Here is a 25,214-nt window from a genome sequence, read left to right as displayed (position 1 = left end):
TATATACTAGGTATATAACATATACCCATTTAGCTTTATGTTATATGTATGTTACATATATTCAATGTTTACACTTTTATCTCTACATTCATGTAACTTCAAGATAAAATATATTATATTACTATCTTTTAAAAGTAAATAACGTATTTAGGGTTTATTATTATGTTGTGATAATAAACTAGTAAAAGTATAACTGCGCTGTAAGTTATTACAATTTAATATTTGTTGCAAAATTCAAGATGTTAGAAGTCTTTCTACCAATCAAACAATGCAGATTTGCCGGTTCACAAATATTGTAGCGTTTGTTGAAAACTAATAAACTATCAAGTATCTTTAAATACCTAAGTATAATCAGGAAATTTGGCAGTGTTCCACTTTCAGAAAAATTGGCTTATTTCTTGCAACGATCCTTTTTACAAAATAATCTGTAAGATAGCAGCGAGATGTGCAAACGACTTATTAGTAAAAAGCAATTAGTCGTGTAGCACTGACCAACCTTTTTTATATACCAACATATAAAAATTGTTCCGTGTCGCCGTCTAAATGGGTAAGAAAGTTCAAACGACTGTCGCTTTTAAGGTGCAATACCGCCATTTTCCCCGATTGTACTTATGTATAGCATTTATTTAATATGGGAAGTCCTTGATAAAAAGAAACTATTACTTGTATAATCTAAGCTATAAAAAAGTTAAATTGTAACACAAGTTTCTCCATGACTGAGCATTAAGGTCACTGTTTAACAGGCCATTGCCGGAGAGAGTCGTGTACGACATCCGAATAAAAAAAAAGTTAAACAGTTCTTACAATAGTATTATTATAAACAGACAAATTCATCTGACCCGGTGGGCAAGTCAAACTTAATTATTACAACTCGCTAACGCCCCCCTGTGAATGTCAAAAGAGTGTCACACAATTTCTTTCGTACTATAGCTGTCATGTCGTGATTTTCTTTTATGATATTTTATATACCCCTGTAGGTTTTACCTTCTTTCTGATGGAATTAACCTTTTACTAGCTCAGATTAGCTTGCCGCACTAAAGTTACTCAACCGACCTTAATAGTATTGAAATGTTACCACTTTTTAGCAATAGTTACTGGTGTGTTAATGGTGCGCTAATTTTTTTTTTATCTGGTAACATAAAATAGATTTCTTAATAACAAAGGTTGCCGCAATCGAACGTACTTAGCCGTAAATAATACGTAAGAATGAATATTAGATACCTTCATGAAAACAAATTTATTCTGTATTTCCAAAGAAGTTAGAAGGACAAACAATCAGTTTGATGAAGCGTGATTTGTATTTATCTATGCAACAATAATCGTTCAGCAATGCGTGTAACTAGATGCAATAAGCATCTTACACACGAGGTCATCACAGAGCATTAGGACAGAACAGTACTCTTATTTGTTTGATAGCCCATCACCGAGGTAACATAGTACTGTTCTGCCAGAATGTGCGTTCCAACAATAGCAGTACTGCAATGTTCTGCCTCACTGTACTTCCCTTGTGTGAAACTGGCATCATACGTGCCGACGCGTGCTGTTTCATCATAGACACGTACATACAGATGCATTGTTTAGTGTTAACATTAGGGTTGAAGAACTCATTTCTAATGACACACCGCGATAAAAAAAATAAGTAGTCTAAACCAATTTCTATTAAGTTTTATTTTTAGCCGACTTCAAAAATAAGGAGGTTATCAATTCGACTGACTTTTTTTTTTATGTGTGTTACTGCGAATTTCCGCTCCTGGTGGTCCGATTTTGATAAAAATTATTTTAATCGAAAGGAAGTGCTTGCAGATGGGTCCCATTTTTTTGTTTTTTGTTTTTTAAATAACTAGAAGACTAGTAGATTTTGAATATAGCTTCAAAATTTGTTGCGAAAATTAGGGACATTTTTATTGAATGAAATTACCATGGGTTTGTTCCATATTTAAATATATCTAAGATTCCTTAGAACTCATGATATATATCAGGATAACAGAACAGGAATAGCAGTTTTACGAGCAATACTCCAAGTTGTCCTCAGCAAAGACATCTTATTAATATTATAAATGCGAAAATTGTGATAGATGTATGAATGCTTGGTACCACGTAACTCATCTACGACTGAACGGATCTACATATAATTTGTAACATATAGAGATTACAATCTGAAAACATATACGACTATAGTTTCCTTTTTCACGCGACAGAATTTAAGGGCAACAGCTATTTATTAATAATTTTAAATACAATAATACATTGTATCAAACAATAGTGCCTTATCGTAGTATTACTCAAGAGAAGACACTGCGTCATGTGACAGGACATATCGTGTTATCACACGTCGATATATGTAGTCTGTTTCTATGACGATATTTTAAGTAGGTACTAAGACACGTACTCATGTAGCAATAAAGTCCTATAATCGGAGGACAATTCTAGATCTTTCTTAAATTTGTATTGTGTTAGGATTGGCGTGTCAGTTTTATTTAATTATAGATTTTTTTATTAATTTACTAGCTGTCACCGGTGACTCCGTCCGCGCGGTATTAGAAAAAAACTTAATTAGTAGCCTACTAACTTAATTACTAGTTCTTCAGCGTGATTCGTTATCGTAATTCGTGATATCGTGATTTTACTGTCCTGAAGATACCTTCTAACAAACATCCATCCATCTAAACATCTTAACATTCGCATTTATAATATTAGTAAAATAGTAAGATTAATAAGGTTAAGTTACAAGACTCTACATAAAGATTGTTAGAACATAAAAATAAAATTGTCAGATTAAATGCATTCGAGATAATAAAGTTTTAAACCACAGACATGCCAGCGATATAGAAACTAAATGTTAATATTTAAGTTACCACTTAACGTCATGTGACAGTTAAGTTTGCAAATGATGACGTCGATCAAAAGATGAGACTACATTTTAGTGAGTCGTAATGATGTCATATCACAATGTTGTCCTCAGGGCGCACGTATAACGACCTGAACCAGTATCCCGTGTTCCCCTGGGTCCTAACAAACTACGAGAGCGAGGAGCTGGATCTCAGCCAGCCTTCAAACTACAGGGATCTATCCAAGGTATTTGATAAAAGTAATGTATAAACTCATAAGGATAGTAGGCTTTAAAACGTTATGTAACTGCCATACTCGGCATTCCCTTAATATAGATCAATACTAAGGGTCTGGGTGTCTGAGTATGGAAATACTGTAAATGTATTTTACGAGATAGTAATTCCTCGTCTTGAGTTTTAGTGTACAACTACGTTTGGAGCCTCTCTATGTGAACAAGAGTCTTCACTCTTAAAATAACGACAATTCCAGCAGTTACTGAGTGTGTCTTTTGTGTAGCCTATCGGCGCGCTTAACCCAAGCCGTCGTGCGTACTTCGAGGAGCGGTACAGCACGTGGGAGCACGACTCCACACCGCCCTTCCACTATGGTACACACTACTCCACCGGCGCCTTCGTGCTCAACTGGCTCGTCCGCATCGTGAGTACATCAATAGTTCACTAGAGGCTTAGCCACTTCGTACACAAGGCTACGTAAATCTTCAAAACTTATATTGTATAATGGTGTCGCGAGTAACGCGTTGCGCTCGCTCCGTGCACAAAAATGCATCACTGACGCGTGTCGCCTGGTCATTACTGGTATAGCGACTAAAGTGTAAAGATTTGCTTAGCTTTTCCCACGAAGAACTTGAAAAATAGGCAACAAGCGGCTAGCTTTAGCAATGACAGACATATCGACGACGCGTGCCTGTGTACGAACTTCTACGTCATTTGCTGCGTAAGTTGTTTAGCGACTAAAACTATTTTCGAAAATTTACATCGCCTTGTTTACGAAGAGCTTTAGTTTACCACAACTCTACGACTACTGCGGACTTCAACTATACCTACAATACTCTCTACAACTTTCATTTCTTTATACTCTTTCTTTTATTTCTTACTAGTTGTCGCCCGCGACTCCGTCCGTGCGGAATTTAAAATAAAAACGTAATAAGTAGCCTATGTGTTCTTCCAGACTATGTTCTACATCTGTGCCAAATTTCGTCAAGATCCGTTGAGCCGTTTCGGAGATATCTTCAAACAAACATCCATCCATCTAAACATTCGCATTTATATTAGTAAGATTCCTTTTCTTTATGAAGAAAATTATATTCCGTCTGTCCAAACATTAGTGTCCAACGTCAAAGAATAAATTAATCATACAGTCTATTTGAAAATGGAACAAAGAATTCATGGAAGGTTACTTAAGACACTAATCTTATAATCTTTATAGGTTAAGTAAAATAACAAAGCATTTGAAGTAAACTTAGGCTTGACCACAGCCTTGAACTAATTGCTAATTGTAACTGATATATTGTATGATAACTATATTTATTTAAATATATAAACAAATTCAATAACTAACTGATATCGCATTGTTAGTGTAGAACTAAGCTCTTATTTACACAGCTCAAGGAAATCTATAATTAATATTACTTAGGAATAAAACGAAATCTTTAAAATAGTATTACCAGAAGAATTCAATGAAAATCAATTATACAAAAAAAGAAAAACTGCCTATTCTGAAATGGGTTAATAATAGCTGTAAGAGACTAGTAGGTAATTGTTACAAATACAGAAATAAAATTTAATAAATGTCTATATCAACCAAGTTATATAATTAAAAAGTTACAGTCTGTCAGTCAGTCATCAAAATAAACAGAAAAGGATGGAAATCAATGTAATTGTAGGATACAGTAGCGCCGCGCGGGGAAGTGAGATGTCACCGCAATTACGGAACTCATGCGCAATGCCCAGCGACAGATGACAGTTTTGAATAGGGTTGCCACTAATGTGTTTCTTAATTATTTAAAATTAATATTCTTATTTAATTTGTAATAAACTTTATTTTATCAAATTTTAACGGCTAATTGATTAAAAATAATCGTTTAATGCAAAGTCCAAAAAATTTAAATTTTTTTTAACGTTTATTTTATTAAAATGTTATAAAATTTTAGAATAACTTGAGACAAATAATTGAAACAATATTTTTGATATATATTATGGCATAGAAAATAAGAAAAAATATTTAATAACTTGAAACTACCAACCCTATGATATAATTGATTGTGACAAGAGTCGTAAAAGGTAAAAAAACTTAAAAGCCCATTGACCGTTTTGGTCGAATCGAAAATAGAATGGTTATTTTTTATTGTTGAAGGGCGACATCGCGCGTGAAATTGCCAAGCTTTGATTGATCGTTATCTAAACATATCTTAATGGGAAATGAGTCAACCTTGAAATGTAGAGAACGAAAACATCTCAAAGTTCAACAAACATCATTAGGACGAAGAAATTTAACATAATACATCAATAGAGACAGCAACCACTATGTTTTAACAAGTCTAGTTCGACGCACCTGCATGTTTGACACACCTGAACAATTGCGCTTCTAACGACAGTCCTCATAGTTTTTGTAAGGAAATTATGATCCTGTATAACAGTTTAACTTTCATATCTTTGCCCTTATATAACATGACAGTCTCTAAAAGTTGTATTTAAATTGGATGTTTCATTATTTCTGTGCTCCATATCAGGAGCCGATGACGACAATGTTCCTGGCGCTGCATGGCGGCAAGTTCGACCACCCCAACAGGCTGTTCTCATCCATCGCCTCCTCCTGGAAGAACTGCCAGAGGGATACCTCCGATGTTAAGGTATACACGTCTGTCAAATAATAACTTCCAAATTTAAGTAGACGAGGCCTGCAACGTGCGTTAATCTGACGAAATTACATCTCCTGTGGATGGTGGTTGCATAGCTCTTAAGGATACCAGGATTCATGTTACAATCGTTGTGGTCCTCCAGGAACTGATCCCGGAGCTGTTCTTCCTGCCGGAGATGCTGGTAAACAGCGGCGGCTATAAGCTGGGCATCCCGGACTCTCCCTCGGGCGACGTGTTGCTGCCGCCGTGGGCCTCCTCCGCCGAGGAGTTTGTGCGCATCAACCGCATGGCGCTCGAGTCAGAGTTCGTCAGCTGCCAGCTGCATCAATGGATTGATCTTATATTTGGATACAAGCAGAGAGGTACGTCGTTTTGACGGAATAATTTTCTACAAAATTGCAACCTGGTAGTAATTCATATGAGATCTCTTAATAAACGTCTGTCATCGTCGGGCGGGTACAAAATTAGCAATCCATATGTCACCAGGGCCGGAGGCGGTGCGCGCTACGAACGTGTTCTACTACCTGACGTACGAGGGCGGAGTCCGGCTGGACCAAATCACGGATCCGGTGACGAGGACCGCGGTGGAGGACCAGATCCGCAGCTTCGGACAGACTCCGGCGCAGCTGTTGAGTGAGCCGCACCCGCCGCGCGCCTCCAGCCTGCACCTGGCGCCGCTCATGTTCGCGGCGCCGCCCGACGACGTGTGCATGCGCCTCAAGCTGCCCTCCAACGCCGCCGTCGTGCACGTCTCCGCCAACACCTACCCCCAGCTCGCCATGCCCACCGCCGTCACGGTAACTGCTGCATTACTTCAATGTTTCCTTGTACTATATAAATAACTAGTCGGTATAAATTAGAGCGAACTGAGTAGTCAATTTTAGATGTCTTTACTAATACTGTATTAAGGACTTTCCTCTTTTCATTTTTCTAATTGAAGCAATCTGTGTGTGCAGGTGAGTGCGGCGCGTGCGTTCGCAGCACATCGCTGGGCCGGGGGCGGCTGCGCGCATTCTGCCGCCCGAGCTGACCTCGCCCCCCACCACGCGCCGCATCACCACCACCCCTTGCTCATGGATCCCGTGTGGGGTCTGTATTACTAAAAATACGACTTGGAAAATAACGATTCAATGCCCATTTGATTAACTCTGTACTAGAAATGTTCATACTGTTCCCATTTCGATGAAATGTTATTTAACGCTCACAATGCATTTATGTAAATCGAAAACTTCTCATAGCAGCACAATTACAGCTCCTAATGCGGCTGTTTCCTGTATGTGTTATTTAAGGGATCTTTCAATGAAGAGATGGAAATAAACTCTTTTCATCAGATGTAAATAAATATATTTGTGTGTGTCCAGCGGGCGGTGCCGCGGGCGCACTGTCGCGGCGACAGCTGGGCGACAACTTCTCTCAGCGCGTGAAGGCGCGCAGCAACTGCTTCGTCACCACTGTCGACTCGCGCTTCCTCATAGCCGCCGGATTCTGGGACAACAGCTTTAGAGTATTCTCTACAGAAACCGGTGAGAAATTATAACTTTTTTAAATACTAAATAATCGAATACTAAAAATCCTTGAGTGCCAAAAAATTAAGATTGCTTTTAAAATATGTTAAATAAAAAAAAATATAAAACTAACCTAATCAGCGATTGTAATTGTAATTAAATACAATTTAAGTATTCGGTCCTTCAAGTCGGATCAATGAGATACCTTGTGTTGTATGTGGTAAGCTGTAAGGTCGTATTTGCATTGCAGCTAAGATAGTTCAGATAATCTTCGGTCACTACGGCGTGGTGACGTGCGTGTCTCGCTCCGAGTGCAACATCACCTCCGACTGCTACATCGCCTCAGGCTCCGAGGACTGCACCGTGCTGCTGTGGCACTGGTAACTACTACTGATCACACTTACGACCACTAGATAAATATATATAGAGATAAAAAATTATAGTATGGTCAATTTTTAGGATCGTCATTTTATAACCTATTAATGAATAGTAATGAATGAATATCATAGACAAGATTTAGAATTTCAATTCCTCTTATGATGATTTTATGTATTGTTTATGATTTACATCATCATCATCAGCTCACTATACATCCCCACTAAGGGGCTCGGACCCTACCCCATGTTAGGGGTGACTAGGTCACAGTCAATCACGATGGCCAAGTGCGGGTTGACTTCACACATATCATTGAATATCTTCTCAGATATGTGCAGCATCACGATGTTTTCCTTCACCGTAAGAACGTCGGATAAATGTACATATGTAAATCGAAAATCGAAAAACACATTGGTACATGACGGGATTCGAACCCAGGACCTGCAGATTGCAAGTCAAGTGCTTAACCCCTGAGCCACCGACGCGTTCTTATGATTTTTTTTTTTATAAGAGAAGGGGGCAAACGAGCAGCGGGAACACCAAGGTGGCAATACCAGAGTTTACGCTATAGTTTAATTTGGTCGTGGTTTAATTCGGTGACATGTTTCCCCGCGGCGCAGGTCAGCGCGACACGGCGGTGTGGTGGGCGAGGGCGAGACGCCGGCGCCGCGCGCCACGCTCTCCGGACACGACGCGCCGCTCAACGCGGTGCTCGTCTCCGCGGAGCTCGGCCTCGTCGTCTCTTCATCCATCAGTCAGTATACTGACATTCATTTCGTTAGAATCTATCTATTATCAAGCGATACGACATGAAATCACCCGGTCTACATCGTCTTGGATAAGACTTCCGTTGCAGAAATTTTTGACGCTATGCTTAACTCAAAACAAGAGACAATTACAACGTAATCGGACCCAGTTCAGTTGGTAATTTTCTACACTTCCTCAGACGGTCCGGTGTTGATCCACACGACGTTCGGGGAGATGCTGCGCGCGCTGCCGGGTGCGGGGAGTGCGGGGGGTCCGGGGGGCGCGGCGCCGCAGCAGCTGGCTCTGGCGCGCGAGGGGGTGCTGGTGGTGGGGTACGCGCGCGGACATCTCGCCGCATACACACTCAACGGACGGCGACTCCGGCACGAGACGCATAATGATAACTTCCAGGTAATGCAGCTTCGCAGACATTATACAGTCTCATCAAAAGTCAACGTTAAGTTTGAACATACAGTCAAAATCTGTTATAACGACATCGAAGGGACTACTCATATTGAGTCGTAAAAACCGATAGTTGTAACAACCGGTGACAGGTATTAATAGGAAAGATATGTAATAACATTCAGCCAGGACCTTTGATTTTGGTCAATTTAACCGGTATGTTGTTCTAAACGATGTCGCTATAAACGGTTTTGACTGTATAGTGTTGTGAAAAGTAATGCCTACCAATAATAGTACTATCTATGCTTATTTTAGCATATATAACTTCCTTGAAAAAACTCAAGGATGAAGTTCGAAGTATATAACCTTTTATATCAAGAGCTCCCAAGAATACCGCTTCTGACGAACTTTGTTTTAGTAAAAATCAAAATTATTTTATCTCCTATAATGTACCAGATCACTGTACCTTTATGTATACATGTTGTATGTGTGTGTGAGCAGTGCCTGGTGCTGTCACGATGTGGGGAGTACCTGGTGTGTGGAGGTGACGCGGGTGTGGTGGAGGTGTGGCGCGCCTTCACTCTGGCGCCGCTGTACGCCTTCCCGCCAGCCGGCGCGCCCGTCTGCAGCCTCGCGCTCTCGCACGATCAGAAGTACGGACACATCTCGATGTCCCTCATCTTATTTATCTCATTAATGATCTTTTCAAGAAAGTGCTGTTACAGAACCCTTAAAGTAGATATCTTGACCAAGATACTATGTTCGCAAGTGTCTTATTAGACTTCCTACATTTTCCCGCCTACTTATACAAAGTTCTGAAAATCAGCGTTAAAATTGTAATATTTTACTTTGACATTTCAGATTCCTTTTGGCGGGTCTCGAAAACGGCTCGCTTGTTGTATTCCACATAGACTTCAACAGATGGCACCATGAGTACCAACAGCGGTACTGATCCGCGCCCTACGCGCACTTTCACTGCTAAATACTGACTCAATGTCTCTCGAACATTTTTAAAATTACAGTTTTGTGTCATAAAAATGTCAATTGATATTGACAGATGTCAGTTACTGTCAGTGTTACCATGTTATGGTACGTGCTATAAGTTTAGAAACATCAATACGTAAGTTTTATTTAATTTCGTTTGAAAATACTTTTGATGATCCTAAACTGTTAGTGACCTTTAGAAGCTAGATCAGCGTAAGACACCTAAACTGCTTTGATAAGCGTTAGAAATTGATAGTTTGCTATGCTCCTTACTAGTTTGGCCAGTGTTGCAAAATTAGCTTTATAAAAATTACTTTGGTGCATTTTTTAGATAAAACAGCCAAAAATTTTTTATTTTTTATTTTTCATTTACCCATCTAACAGAAGACTTCTAGCTGATTTATATTATTTCTCTTCTACTATTGTTCATTTTTTTTTTTGTTTTTAAATCTAGCAACATTGGCCAATCTTAGTAGAGTTAATTAATATGAAGGGAAGCATCGCATGTAGAAAATTAAACAAGATTTGTGTATATTAATTTCAGAGGCGGACAAGTACTTATGTTTTTATTTCTAAGCAGTATTATTCTTTTTGACATTCCAAACATTCCATTTATTTTATATTATTGTTAGTATTAATTAATTGGAAATTGTTATTAAATCAATATAGGTTTTTATTTAATTTTAGTGCCATAGGTAAAGTATTGACTGCATGTGTGTAAGTTGTTTTGATCTCTCGTATCAAGAAAACGTCCATTTCTGTACTTAACAAAATTCGTAACATCGTGCAATATTTTGAAAATATTTTACTCGACCACAATTTAATTGAAAATATTCTATTTTTAGATTTCTTTTCATAAATTATTATTTTTATTTCATGAATTTTTTTTTTATATTACTTTGGTGATGGGTAGCTTAGGTATTTAATATGTGTAAAATCACTTGTAATTATATTTTTTGATTTTTATTAAACGGTTTTATTGACATTTTTGTATTTTTTTTAATTATTTTTATTCATTTACTTTTTCTATTTTCATATTGGTACTCAATTATAAGACCCCGATGCCACTTAAAGTCTAAGTGCACGGCTAGCCTCTAGTGGAAAAAGCCACTAAGTTCATCGATGCATTGACCATATAAATGGGTCTTATCTTACAAGAGTTATTAATCTAATTTACTTAATGTAAGAATTTAAGATAGAACATAAACGCGAAAATATCAAATAATTATTTTCGCTAATAAACTATGTCAATAATATAACGTGTAGACAATGAATAGATATTTGTAATATTAAATCTATTTAAGGCACATATTAAAGTTGTGTTACGGCTGACAGACCATAACCAAAAATAGTTTTTTACGCGACCATTGTAATTTATTGTAAATTCAATTGAAAGCTATATTTTTGCATCACTACACCTGCACCGCTCCTTCCGTTCTGTGATTTAGGCTTTAAATATGCACTCTTAGACATAAAAATAAAGAAAAAAAATAAAAACTATCTTTTCCTACTCTCTGTGCCAAAAATATTGTAACTTACAGATAATGTAGAGAACAGTTGTATGAACATGCTATTAGTAACCAATAGTACAGCAACACCAACCCCTTACTTGACTCTAATGCTTTCCCTTAGATTAGGTTAGAAATCTCACTAAAAAAAACTGTAGAAAATTCTTGTCGGTAACCTTAATAGCGACTAATGTCTTCTAGTGAATTGTACAAATAAATCTTGAAACCCTTAATCTCTCACGTCCCACTGTAGTTTCTTAGATCCTAATTGCTAAATTTATAGCTAGTACTAACTAGTTAAAAATTAATCTTTCACCTTTTTCTCAAACCTACTTTTGATTTACCTTAAATATGTCTTTAGAATGCAATTCCTTTAAAATGGTTTACATAAATTAGTGTCTAGGCTTCTCTCGGAATAATTTATTAAAAGAAAAACATTAATAAATCTTATTCTTATACTAAATAAATCCATTCAAAAAATCTAAGCACAGAAACACGCAGCACGCTAAAAAAAACACGCTACACGCAATTCTGTCCATTAACGGTAAGATAATTTTAAGATACGAAATTTAAAATTAAATTAAATTAACTTTTTTATTCCATTAGAATAAGGCAACACTTGTATATTGAATTCGCTGTCCTGTCCATTTAGACATAAGCTGAACGTGATTCATACACAAAAATTCTTTAACGCTAAGATCTAATAATCATAATTATTTAACCGAGTTGTGACCATCATATATTAAAACGTTACTAAACTTAAAACATCGCCGATCGGCTTTTGCATTTAATAGAAGTTACATAACCATCTTATAAAATTTTAAGGCTTACTAATTTTAAAATAATAAATTCATAATTAATGTCTGGCAACACTGCTATGTTAGACAATGTTGCAAACAGCACATACACTCAGCATGCGCAATAAATTGACGAGTGCTTCTTTCACCCTTTCTTTAGAATAGTACTATAGGCTTTCCTTACATATTAAGGTTTAATGTACTGCCTTCGCCAACTAATAAAACGTCTTGTTTAGATAATAGTAATTCAATATTATGAAAATGTTGTTGAACGTATTATAGTGAATTAAACTAGGTTAGAATAATATGTAGACATGTAGATGCGTAGATATAGTTTAGTGGGACATTTTGCGTAAATGAAGTTGTTTTACTCGTTGGATTTTGCGTGTAACACTGTTTTACAAAATAACAACTGTAATTTCCAAATTATCTTTGATTTTTTGGTATTAATAGTTACTTTTATGGAGTTTTTATTTATAAATTATTTGAAGTTACAACTGCTTAGTGTTATAATACATAGTGAAATTTGATTTGTTAAATTTATTAATGTATTATTTTATATGAAAGTTTAATAGTCAGACTAATGAAATAAGTATAATATGTTACAAACAATTGTAGTCATTCTGACTAATTTTTATTCACTTAATTGAAAAATAACTGGTCTACGGAGATTGTGTGTACCAAGCCTAAAGTTGAAAAAAAAACAAAATGTCTATTGCACAGTAATTTACCGTCGACCAGTATGAAGTATTCCAGAAGGTATTTTGAATTTTAACGTTGAAAAGTGAAAGAGAAAAGATAATAATTGACAAAAAAATAAATTGCGAAACTGTCGCGTTTGTGTTTAGCAAAATTGATTGCATATATTTTTAAATAACATAGGTTTATTTGGGCATTTTTATAATTACTACGCAATACTTTAATTTTGTATTTTCTGAATTTATAACTTCGAGCCCAATACTAGATTTTTTATTTCAATAGATATTATTAAAAATATTATGTCACATTCTTTAATATAACGTCTATATGCACATGCTTTTTGACGAAAATTTAATGTGTGAATTACTAATGACCTTTATTATATTTCATTTGAACACAATTTTTTTAATGTATTCTCACTTGAGCGTAACTCTTTATAATGTTTCATTTTTGCTAAGTGTATGGTGCGTTTGTAAGTTACGAAAAGGTCTTAAAGTAATAAATAAATTGCATTGATTAAATTAGTTTGTATTATTTCTCCTGGGGGTCTACTCAAATTCAACGAAAAACGAAGTTTCGTCCGAAACTTCGTGTATTTGCTACTACAATTCCATTCGTTTCACATCTTCGTCTGAACGAATCAATTTGACATTTAAGCTCTCTAAACCTGGTTATTGAAAAAGGTATATATGCTTTGTTTACAAGATCTATTGGCGGAGCTACGTATTGTAACAAAGGGTGGATTCGTTTGTGCAAACACTCCCATAAAAAGAGGCGTAAAGATTGCAATGTCATCATCAGCTTCTTACACGTCCCTACTAAGGGGCCGGAGCCTACCCTGTCAGGAGTGACTAGGCCATAGTCAACCACGCTGACCCAATGCGGGTTGTTTGACTTCACACACATCTTTGGATTTCTGTAGGAACGTCTGATAGTGTACATATGTAAATCGATAAACTTATTGGTACATGGCTGGACTCGGACTTAGGACCTGCAGATTGCAAGTCAAGTGATTAACCCCCTGACCAAACAAGGCTCTACTTTATAGCCTGAGATATTCGGGAATGCATGAAAATAAAACATGTATTTAATTAATTTTTTTATTAAGTATAGCTTATAAGCTAAGCGACGGCTGCGACGGGCGGTGGAGGCAGTGTGGTAGGTGCGATGGAGCGCACATCGCTCGTCGGCTCCGTGGGGATGGGCTCGTCTTTGGGCTCCGTCACCAGGATGTGGTCTGGCTGTGGCTTCTTGGGGCCGTTCTTGCCCTGCTGGTCCCATGGCAACATGATCTTAACCTGAGAACGAGGAGTTTGTGATCTTTAAATTGTCATTGACTACAAAAACTTGGAAGTATCAATGGTTTTAGAATGAAGCTCATCCATCATCCTGCTCTTTTTCCTACAGAGAGTTGGCACAGTATGTATGTTCTCTCATACATCTTTATTAGCTGTCATATCTGAATTCAGTCCCTTTTTATATATGCATCTACTCTCTCACACAATCCATAAAGTTTTTAATAATTATATGTAATTTGTTTGACCTGCACCGTACAAGAGCTCATATAGAATGAACCCTCCAATAAACAGGTCAAGTTACTTTACCACAACAAATTAGACCACAAGCTGCAGGAGGCTTGCAATCCCTGATTGTGTGGCTACCACGAATTTTAAAAAGTAATCTTTTCTAAATCACTTAAGCCTTATAATTAAAAAATCACTGTAATAAATTATAAGAGCATTTCACAAGATAAAAATAAAGCAGAGCAAACCTAAAAGAATATAAGAATGAAACAGAAAGGAGAGGTACACAACCTCTTTATATGTTGAAGGGATTTGTCTAATTTCTAACTTATTGCAAAACTGAAAATGTACCTATAATTTAATAGGTTGATAGTCAACCAAAATTTTTTATGAAATTAAAACATATTGAGTAAAACATACATCACATCTAATCACTAGTGTTTATCTTTAAAATATAATTAACTATTGAAACTTACCTTGATACCAAGTACTCCTTGACGTAACAAAACATGTCGGGTAGCTGTGTTAACATAATCATTGCATGGGTCACCAGAGTGAATCATGAGGCCGTCAACAAACTTCATGGACTTAGCACGCTGACCACGCAGCTTGCCAGATACAACCACCTCACAGCCTCGTGCTCCTGACTCCATAATGAATCGGAGAACACCATAGCATGCACGACGCACAGCTAATCCTGAAAGGATAATTTGATTATTTTTATATGATTGTAGTAATTAAGTAAGATGTCTTAAAATCATTGAAAATTAGTTGAAATATGACAATAAAAATAACACTGATTGACCCCATCAACAAATATAATTTCATCTTATGGATATGCCATGTAGTAACTTTACCCATTGCAGAGGTAGAAATACCATGTTTTAAAAATTGCTTTTTATTACTGGGGTGCAGAACAGCATCTTACAATTTTTAGATTTTATTCAGATTTGTTTATTGGTGGTTACTTCTTACAATAGGACAGTCATTTTTTATTTAGACAATTTAGCTAATCATATAAAACATATTTTTGTTTTTGATTAAGTGTCCACAGAACTAATGAAATGAAACTGAAAATGATGTTCTTATAAATTGATCTCACAGAATTGTAATTTTCTTTAGTGTAGACACTGTATCAAGTTAATTTAGTGCAAGCAATATAGTAATTACTAACCTCCAATGAGTTTGTATCTCAAAGATTCAGCCTGAGCAATAGCGCATAGACCACGAGTGGCTACCTTCTCTGCGTACAGTTCCACAGACTGTTCAGGAATGTTGAACCTCTTCTGTACAACCGAGGTCAACTCGCGAATCCTGCGTCCCTTTTCACCAAGCACGCTTTGTGTTCTCGTCGCCATAATGATGATTTCTGACCGTATCGGGGTGACCCGCACCTCCACGCCGGAGTACCCATCCTCAGCCAATTCTCTAGTTAAGAACTCATTCAGTTCAGCCTTAAACACACCGTCGCCGACGAACTGAAAATATCACACGGAGGTTATGTTTTCTTATGTTTCAGATAAAGACGTACCTTTGTTTACACGTCACTGGAAATTATTTAAATCAATTTCAAACTACTTCTTATCTTTTAACAATTAGAAAATAAAGTTGCAAGGTTAATTTTAAGTTGAAAATACAATCACAACTTTTTGACATCCGTTAACATCACGATTTACACTAACACTTATAATTAGAACTTTTCATTTGTGGACATAAATATCCCCACACAACAATTTGGCAGATTTATTTAGAATAGTAACCTTCTAAAAAATAACATACTTTGCGCTTTTTAGAAATGTTGTTCACCGCCATGATTGCAACGGGGGCTGAGAAAACTCAAAAAGACAGAAGAACACAGATCCACAAACGTCAATGTCAAACAATGTAGCGTTCCGTTATATGTTTGAAATTTTTAATTAATGATCTCCATCATTGCAAATTTTTTTTGCTACAAATTATTTTTACATTGTCCAAAACATAATTTTAAAAATTACCAGTCTCACTATAAAACATTAGATTGTTAATGAAATTGAACCATTCGAATTAATTATCTAATACATAAAATCTCGTGTCACAGTTTTCGTTCCCGTACTCCTCCGAAACGGCTTGACCGATTCTTATGAAATTTTGTGAGCATATTCAGTAGGTCTGAGAATCGGCCAACATGGCCAGGCCAGGGCGACAGCTAGTTGTATATAATATTACGTAGATCACAAATTAGATATACTTAATTTATTTATAGAGGATGTATCCAGAGAAATGATCAATACTGAATTATTTTTAAATTAGCTATTGAGCTATAATTATTTAGTTTATACTGGGTATGTTCCGATATGCACTGCGACTACTGTACAGTGTGACGTCAATTCAGTATACTGTGAAGCCGTTCCTTTATAGCCAGTTATAATGGTTACGATTTAAAACGGAACGCAATCCCGTATACTGTCAGCCGCATTTTTGACGCAGCATTCAAATGAGTGTATTCAAGTTTTCTAGTAGAACTTTAAAATTTTCTGATTAAACTGTAGCTTTGTTTATTAGACGTTAGGCACTCGAGTGGTTTTGACTGATCACGTGATCAAGGTACTGCAAGTACCTTACCTCGAAAACGCCAGTGCTCACAGTAGAATATGGCGGCGATTTATGACGTCATATATTTTCCTAGGGTACTGTGGCAGTATACTAGCAGTCCATATCGGAACGAATTTTTCTACAGTGATAGTACTGTGCCAGTGCTCGCAGTGCATATCGGAACATACCCACTATGTTTCATTTTAAGATATTCCTCCCAAGTAGGGTTGTTGACAGGCAGGCGGCCGGCCGTAAAAAATTAAGCCAAAACTTTAAGGTTTGTAAAAGCTTGTCTGCCACCCCACGTGAGTGGTAAAAGGCCAGGGAGATGATGATTAAAGGATGTATCCAATTCTTGATATTCTGATTTATGGCTTTGTTAAGCAGTAAGACAAAATTAAAAAGTAGTCATCAGTAACGGTTTTAGATCTCTTTTAGCACCTTCCACGAGATTTCAAAAGGCCCTCTTTTTTACCATACCTTTGGAAGGTTTGACAGGGTTATAGGAGACTGCAATTCCAAGATTTGAGACGCCCTGTCTGTCCTATGTCTTTCTTTGTTAATTTGTAATTTTGTCAAGGAATAAATAAAGAAATAAACACATTTTATTGTCAATAATTTAATTAAAAACTTCATGACTACATTCATCCCAAACCAGGTGCCGTATATCATCATAAAATACAAAATGTGTACCCAATACTCCACATATTGTTAATATAATAGAATATAATCGAACGAATCAAAATTAAATGCATATTAATGAGCTTTTATACTTGTGGTAAAATTTTTATATAAGAGTGGCAACACTATATCGAATAAACTTAAATAAATATACTTTCGCCAACAATCTTCATGTCATTATTAACAAATTCATGATTACAATCTGACTAAACTAAACGATAATTATGAATTTAAAAAAAAAAATATTGTTCAACTCTCGTACTTAAATTAAACTTAATTATTATCAATACCTTTATTTAGTTCTACAGAAACCGCTTCAATGACAGCTGTCAAGGGTATGTTCCACTTGGTTCCAAATAAAAGTGCCAAAATTCATCCAGCTAATAAAAAATCCAACACCAAATTGATCATCTTCTGCAATATATTTTATGTAGTCAAAGATTTAAATTCATTACCCACTTAGAATCGTATATCATAAAGCAACCAAAATTACTATTATAAATGTTCTATTAAATTGCATTGAATATGTAATGGGTAGGTAATAAACGTCTTCGACTGTAAATAATTCTAAAGCAAACAAGACACCAAGTGGAGTAAACCAAAGATATTAACCATTTTATATAATATATGAAATAATCTGATATTAAGAAGCAACCTCGGTGTAGTTATAATTTTTTTTTAAATTAACAAGTGATAAAAAAACAACCTATTAACAATATATACGCGAATACATAAAATATGAGCCTATGTGATAAAAATTGAAGAAAATTTTTGTTGAATAACATTTAGTTTATTGATTATGTAAAAATTAATATCGGATGTTGGTCAGTGAAGTTAAAAAAATGAATTATATTTTGGACAGAATTAAATCTTGGTCTTTCCTTCATACAACCATAAGGATCTTCATGTGACCGAATGAAACCAATCCAATGGCATTCATTCAATTGTGTTAAATTTGCGAGCGTTATCTGAAAAAAATATTGAAGATAAGTGAGTGCCATAAAATATTCACAAAAACAATGACAAAGTAAATTTTCAATAACTTAAATTTTCTTGTACTATACACTATTAAAGCTGTTTTTTTATTGAATTTTATTAATTTCAGTCCCCTTTCTTTTCCAATCTTTACATATAAGGAAAGGTTTGGAATGGGAAGTGGATTTGATAGATGGGGACGCATATGAAGTGGAAATACCCTTTTTCTGTACGTCCCCTCCTCCGTCGATTAAAATGGGCAAAGCATTTGATAGCAGATGTCTATGAGAACCGTTGTTTTGCTATTTCGGCGAATTCAGTTGGCAGCTCGCTCGTTTGCCACATTGATATAAAAAAAGCATAAGACTTTTTGAATGCATTAATTTTTTTTTAAAGGGATAATGTGGATAGATGTGATTTAAAGCATCTTATTTTTTTTTCATCGTGAGGTTTCGCAAGATTTTAAAAGTATGAAAGAAAAACTAAAGATGGACTAAATAACATTCTACTTTATACAATACTTTTACGGTTAAGTTGAGCTAAAGAAATTAATTTTCAATTTATTCAATGAAAAAAAAATTTACGAGATTATTATAGAAATTAAAAAGTACAAAAAAAAAACAAATTTCTATATAAAATTTTCTCAAACATTAAAAATTATTACTATTTGATTTATAAAAACACTACAATATCAGATTTTTCTTACAAATTAAATTGAATTCGTATACATCTATAACTACATATGACTACTCTTTACGAGTCAACACTTTCTTGAAGTTAGAGAGAGACATACCGATGAGCAAGCAATCAATGTTGCAAACCCTTGAGTGGGAGCGAGACAGCTATGTGGAAGTCGCGGCCGCTGCGCGCGCTCGGTGACTTTGAAAATTAAGCGGGAACTTTTGAATCGTTCGATATTTTTCATCGATTCCGTTAATGACGTCACAAATTAATTAAACATCGACTAAAGCGATATTCGAGTCAAGATTGAGAGCCATCCAGATATATTTATCTACTAGCATTCTCCCGCGACTTCATCAACAAAATTAAGAAAAGAAAAAGTAATCTACAATATTCCCGCACACTTAAGCTACCTTTAAGTTAAAGTCCCGTCAAAATTTGTGAAAGTTCCGTAGATTATTCAGAACAAACACGGCTTGCGGACAGACAAAAATATATATTTTTTATTTCGACATCACATATAGACACACCAATTTTATTACATGTATAGATGAGGAAACTATTAAGGAGAAGGTGAGGTGAAGGAGGAGGAGTTTCGTGGTGTAGGCAGACAAGTACTTACTGCACATGTTCTCCAGGAGGTGCCATCCTGCAGACGAGGCCGACTGCGCTGCGCAGTGTGCGGGAGAGCGGCGCAGGCGCAGAGGGGGAGCTGGCCGCGCGCTCAGCCGCAACACGCAGCTCGCGGAATGTGTTACGAGTGTATGGATTGCGGCGTGACGTGTAACGCCACGTCAGGAAGTAATAGTACACAAATGGTGTCATCAGACCGCAGTAACTACTGTAATATGATACAACCTACTCATTTAGTAGCGTCAGTGACTCTGGGGTTAAGTACTTGACTTGCAATCTGCAGGTCCTGAGTTCGAATCCGATCATTGGTACATAATGTGTTTTTCGATTTACATATGTACATTTATCCAACGTTCTTATGATGATGGGAAACATCGTGATGCTGCTAACTTAGGGTAGGCTCCGAGCCCCTCAGTGGAGACATATAGTGAGCTGATTGATATATTATGATATATTGATATATTGGAAAAAAAAAGTCTGTATGTGACGTCACACTATCTCCTGTGTGCATTTTCGGAGGGCACATTGGCGTTTTTGTTACATTTGAGTCGTAATCTAGAAGGTATAATACTAATCTAGACTACTTTAGAATACTCTCCATTACTGTACACCTTTTCTTAAAGATCTGTAAATAACTTAAGAAATCATACTTACAAGAGCGCCATAAACACTACTAGTGGGAACAAAACGATCTCAGCGAGTGCGGCTGCGCGCAGAATGTTGCGAGATTGAAACTCCACCAGAGAGATCAGCAGCCGAGCTACCCACATCGAGTTCTGACCTAAAGTCTGAAGTGGAAACCAAACATGGTTATCATTTTTATATAGTTTAAGAGACCAAACCAACATCTGAAAACTTACAAGAAAGAACTGTATTATAGACTTTAAAATTATAAAACAATTACTTATAAAAGATCAATTAGAAAGAAATAAAATTATAATTTTATTTAATTATAGCAAAACTATATTTTAAAAAAAAATACCAGTGAATTTCCCAAATTGACTTTATAAATTCTAAATGAAACCTTACCACTATAGAAATTAGATTCATTATCGTATATAAGTAAAATGTTACACTTACATCAAGTATTGTGAGAGAGTATGAAGCAGCGTGGAGCAACGCGAACAAGAAGATCGGGGTCAATATCACTGAACAAACGGTTAAGGAACAAATTTATATTAAAAAAAATATTTAAAAATAATCAGCATCCCTAACTATATTAAATTAATCATCTATATCTATCTTATATATATAAAAGAAAGCCGTGTTAGTTACACTATTTATAACTCAAGATCGGTTGAACTGATTTAGCTGAAAATTTATGAGGAGGTAGCTTAGAACTAGGAGACGGACATAGGAACTTTTTTATCTTGTGTGCATTTTTTTTCCACGCGGACGGAGTCGCGGGTAAAAGCTAGTATTAGATACTTAAATGTTGGTAAAGTTTTTATGTTAAATATCTTTTATTTCACTGCCTACTAGCGGTCGCCTGCGACTTACTTAGCGAAGAAAATAAAACATGCGGGCATTTTTTTTTGCTTGCATGCTTCAGCTACTATTCCGTCCAAGTCTCGTCAAAATCGAAAAAAATAAAAAATCGATAAACCAAATTATATTGACAAGTTTCTAATAATTTCTAATTTCCATTGAATTTATACAAATTGAAATAAATACATACATAATTAATATTATCTTCAATTGCGGATAAAGAATTTAATGAGAAATAAAACATTAAAATTAATTTTTAATTGTTTCAGCTACTATTATATTTATTTAACAAAATTTATATTTAAACCGGTTTTTAGTAACCACAAAGGCCATAATGACGTATGTTTAATCTGTTAACGAGTTGTCAATGTCAATTTACTTGATCACCTTGTCCAGACTATTTTATGACAGTTATTTAACACATTAATTGCCACTACTATTATTACGTACATAATTAAACTCGCATGGCACTGAAAGTGTTAACTTACTAATATTATAAATGCGAATGTTTAGATGGATGTTTGTTTGAAGTTATCTCCGGAACGACCCAACAGATCTTGATGAAATTTGGCACAGATATAAAATCTAGTCTGGATATTATATTAGTAGAATACCTGAAATATTGTATTTTTATTATTATTTCTTATCACTGTTCGTGTGCACCCTACCGATTTGGTTTCCTTAGCTTAATTTCTACCCAAAGGTTGTCTGACAGTGATGGATTCGTGGGCTACATCTAATATATAAAATTCTCGTGTCACAGTTTTCGTTCCCGTACTCCTCCGAAACGGCTTGACCGATTCTCATGAAATTTTGTGAGCATATTCAGTAAGTCTGAGAATCGGCAACATCTATTTTTCATAACCCCCCACCCCAATTTTTAACTGCTTGCGGATGGATTCGCGGGCGACAGCTAGTAATTTATAAATATCATAATTTAAAGGTCAGTTATATTTCACATTTATACACGATGAGTTAATTTAGTTAATTTTTTTTTTCGTGACCTTGACGTGAGTTGTGAAGCTACACAAAAATGTAATATTCATGTGATTCAAATTGTAACTCGTTATATAAATGAGAATATTATACTGTACATAAGTGAAAACTTATTTAGTAAAGATTATATTTTACTAGCTGTCGCCCGCAACTCCGTCTGCACGAAATAAAAAAACATAAATAGAGGCCTATGTGTTCTACCAGTCTATGTTCTACATCTGTGACAAATGTCATCAAGAAAAATGCAACCGTTATGGAGATACCTTCGAACAAACATCCATCTCCGTTCATCCCAATCCCAATCCTTGGCTCTTATTTTAAAGTTTGATTTTTTGATGATTTAAAAAGGATACATATATTGGGTACAACATTCATAAATATGAGTGAGTAGAAGAGATAATGCGCGCTGTCTTCCAGCAGGAAGCGGGCGAGGAACTCCCGAGATAACGCGATCTCCCGCGGTGGGATACGCTGGTGTAGACGCAGAGCTGATGTTGCTGCATTCGCTAGGAGAGCCTTGTAGAACGCTGATACTGGGCTGGAAGACGAATAGAAACTGTTAAGTTCGATATGCCGCGGTATCACCGCGTTTACGACGCGTGAACGATTGAGCAAGAGATAAACGTTTGTTAGCAAAAACAGAAAACTCGACTCACTTTAAAAGACATATCGTAATTACTTCTATTTTACGCTTATTTTAAAGTTTGTGGTATTTCAGTATTAGTGAGGTGTTTCATATTGGGCTGATTGTTTCTAAGGATCCAAGTCTGCTCTTTTGAATTTACTTTCATGGTAAGAAATCGTACAAGCATTGATAATTCAATGCTTATATGATTTCTTACCATCTGACAAAGACTGAAAGCATCATCTATATTAATAGATGCTTTCAGTCTTTACATTAGCATATTAATTTTATAACTTGCAAATGTATTTCGCCATCTCGATTAAGACCAGAACGCAATATCTTAAAATGGTACGAATGCTACGGTGAACGAGTTTTTACTTTCACTTACGCTACAAATATTACGCTGTACTGAAACGAATTGTTAAATTTATGCCATCTCATGCAGTGCTTTCACATCTTTATATCAAAAGTACATCTCACTTGAACTTAAGTTTAATATTACTGACATGAATCACTTTAACCGTAGCTTTCATTTTGAAAGGTTTAAAATTATTACATTCCTTGTTACAATATTTTTGTATCAATGTTTACTTTGGTGTGTGGCCGGCAGTCAAGGTGTTTATATATTTTTAATTAAAATAAGTGGGACATATTTAAATAAAAAATTACTCAACTTCAATGTTAAATAATACACAATAATGGTTGAATATTGTGGGAATTATATTGTTTAAAATAATAAATACAATTAGCCTTATTAATTAAAAAAAAATTGTTTCACACAACATACTATAATAGCTTAAAAAAAGAACTGTGGGTCCTAGCATGTTTTAGTACTCCTTTAGTTAATAAAAATATACAGAAGTTGTGGATTATTATCCAATTCTCATCCTGATTAAGTTTCTCCAAGCTCAGAACTAGTTCCTACACCAAACTAACTATAAAGTTTAGTAATTTTAACTTGAATAATTATTTCTAAATTTAACTACTTACTTGTTAAATATAGGCAATAAATATCCTATTGTGCACAAAACTGTAAGAAGTCGGATGCCCCAGAGTGCTACATCTACTTTGTTTGCTATAACATGAGCTTTCAGAGCTGGTAGGCCTTTGGGAGGGCCTCCTTCACCCCCTGGTGTGTTTTGATCTGCCATATTCTGTGGAGAAAAAACTCTGGAGAATGTAACACAACACACAATGTAAACCAAATAGTAGGTCACTGTACTTGCTTTAGCAGTACATATACTAAAAAAAAAAAATTGCAGGTCAGAGATTGTAGATTTAATTTTGGCGCAGACTTTTTTCATCAAAGAGATGGTTTTCAGGAACCATAAGTACTGTAAATAATACAAAAACCAAAAATAAAATCTTTATATGCGCTTTACAAAATGGAAATTATGTTTATGTTTTTTAGCATTCATTTTTTATTATTTTAACAACTTGCTTTAATCTTTGTTACAAGAAAATGATGACATGAGTTTGACATTAATGTACTACTTTTGAATTCATCTGCAAATAGTTATAAATGGCAAAGAAAGTTTTGTACTTTCACTTTCTAATTTTGCAGTAACTACGCCATGGAATATTTAACTCAAAAGTTAACCAAATACTATAAAACTCGAGGTTTATAGACATTGCTGGTAAGTCATTTTATCAGATAAGACTTTTACTGATAATACGAAAATTTTGGAATACTAACCAGGTTTCCCAATAATTTCACTACACAAAATGTTGCGTATCTTTATCGGACGTGTGTCGTAAAACGTGCTATTAAAGCTAATTAAATGCAAATGAGAAATACTGGGATTATGATTGTAATTATTACTTTTTCAAAACCGATTAGTTGGCGCTAACAATCTTTACAAATCCAACTGATATTAACCTTCATAAAACAAGATGTTATTGGAACTTTACCATATTATGACGAAGAAAAACTTGTTTTCGGGGATAATTGTGTTAAAAATTACAAAAATTAGTAAAGTACACATATTGATAATTCGTGTCAATTGGATTATTATGAGAATTGAAAAATTTAATATAATTTAATACTTACACTGAATTATGGAACAAAATCCACCGATGTAAAATAATATTTTTACAATTTCAATAACACAATTCAACGTTGACCACGAAATCACGAACAAACATGAAAGTGAAACATGATTTGCCCAGATTGTCAAATGACAAGGAGAAATAAAAAACTGTATTCTGTTACAGACAAAACAACTTTTTATTTGTTACATACAATTCTTTAGGATGAGACAAAAATAGTTCTAAATTATTATAAAATAATGATCATAAATTAAACAAGTTAATGAGA

At 35.3% G+C, this 25,214-nt stretch overlaps 3 protein-coding genes across 5 annotated transcripts in view; 1 reads left to right on the top strand and 2 right to left on the bottom strand.

Moving 5' to 3' along the window:
* The window catches only part of LOC106713966 (neurobeachin), a 327,564-nt gene extending 317,486 nt beyond the window's left edge, over positions 1-10,078 (top strand). The window contains exons 43-54 of the mRNA XM_045683613.1: positions 2,963-3,075; positions 3,346-3,486; positions 5,579-5,698; positions 5,850-6,069; positions 6,194-6,504; positions 6,664-6,796; positions 7,069-7,230; positions 7,463-7,592; positions 8,208-8,341; positions 8,534-8,745; positions 9,238-9,389; positions 9,598-10,078. Coding sequence (XP_045539569.1) covers positions 2,963-3,075; positions 3,346-3,486; positions 5,579-5,698; positions 5,850-6,069; positions 6,194-6,504; positions 6,664-6,796; positions 7,069-7,230; positions 7,463-7,592; positions 8,208-8,341; positions 8,534-8,745; positions 9,238-9,389; positions 9,598-9,688 — 1,919 coding nt within the window. The 3' untranslated portion in view covers positions 9,689-10,078. The remainder of the gene's footprint in view (positions 1-2,962; positions 3,076-3,345; positions 3,487-5,578; positions 5,699-5,849; positions 6,070-6,193; positions 6,505-6,663; positions 6,797-7,068; positions 7,231-7,462; positions 7,593-8,207; positions 8,342-8,533; positions 8,746-9,237; positions 9,390-9,597) is intronic.
* A 3,730-nt stretch (positions 10,079-13,808) lies between these two features.
* On the bottom strand, positions 13,809-16,128 carry LOC106713969 (40S ribosomal protein S3). Its single transcript, XM_014506878.2, has 4 exons — positions 16,027-16,128; positions 15,422-15,725; positions 14,724-14,944; positions 13,809-14,022 (listed from the first exon to the last, which is right to left on the bottom strand). Exons 1-4 carry the CDS (start codon positions 16,057-16,059, stop codon positions 13,846-13,848), a joined length of 735 nt encoding a protein of 244 aa, XP_014362364.1. The 5' UTR covers positions 16,060-16,128; the 3' UTR covers positions 13,809-13,845.
* A 2,169-nt stretch (positions 16,129-18,297) lies between these two features.
* LOC123722266 (Krueppel homolog 2) lies at positions 18,298-25,069 on the bottom strand. Of its 3 annotated transcripts, none has more exons than XM_045683558.1 (7): positions 24,948-25,069; positions 23,888-24,051; positions 22,626-22,810; positions 20,869-20,936; positions 20,443-20,576; positions 19,778-19,996; positions 18,298-18,467 (listed from the first exon to the last, which is right to left on the bottom strand). In XM_045683558.1, the coding sequence occupies exons 2-7, from the start codon at positions 24,046-24,048 to the stop codon at positions 18,464-18,466; spliced, it is 771 nt and encodes a 256-aa protein (XP_045539514.1). In that variant the 5' UTR covers positions 24,049-24,051; positions 24,948-25,069; the 3' UTR covers positions 18,298-18,463. The 3 variants fall into 3 exon arrangements, with proteins under 3 accessions (XP_045539514.1, XP_045539515.1, XP_045539516.1); XM_045683559.1 differs by lacking the exon at positions 24,948-25,069 and adding an exon at positions 24,594-24,756; XM_045683560.1 differs by lacking the exon at positions 18,298-18,467 and having other exon boundaries at positions 19,774-19,996.
* Positions 25,070-25,214: the final 145 nt, after the last annotated feature.

This window comes from Papilio machaon, chromosome 22 (genome assembly GCF_912999745.1).
Source record: "Papilio machaon chromosome 22, ilPapMach1.1, whole genome shotgun sequence".
NCBI lineage: Eukaryota > Metazoa > Arthropoda > Insecta > Lepidoptera > Papilionidae > Papilio > Papilio machaon.
The sequence above is the reverse complement of the archived record's forward strand: the minus strand, read 5'-3'. Positions and strand labels throughout refer to the sequence as shown.

Bases quoted from the DNA above. Each gene is read 5' to 3' on its own strand.
- LOC106713969 (XM_014506878.2), bottom strand. From the start codon at position 16,059: ATGGCGGTGAACAACATTTCTAAAAAGCGCAAA. The intron at 15,726-16,026 runs GTATGTTATTTT...TGATATTTTCAG, and splicing joins ACATTTCTAAAAAGCGCAAA to TTCGTCGGCGACGGTGTGTT. The intron at 14,945-15,421 runs GTTAGTAATTAC...TTATCCTTTCAG, and splicing joins GAGATACAAACTCATTGGAG to GATTAGCTGTGCGTCGTGCA.
- LOC123722266 (XM_045683558.1), bottom strand. From the start codon at position 24,048: ATGGCAGATCAAAACACACCAGGGGGTGAAGGAGGCCCTCCCAAAGGC. The intron at 22,811-23,887 runs GTAAGTAGTTAA...TTCGTCTTCCAG, and splicing joins TTATTGCCTATATTTAACAA to CCCAGTATCAGCGTTCTACA. The intron at 19,997-20,442 runs GTAAGTATGATT...ATCATATTACAG, and splicing joins GTAGTGTTTATGGCGCTCTT to TAGTTACTGCGGTCTGATGA.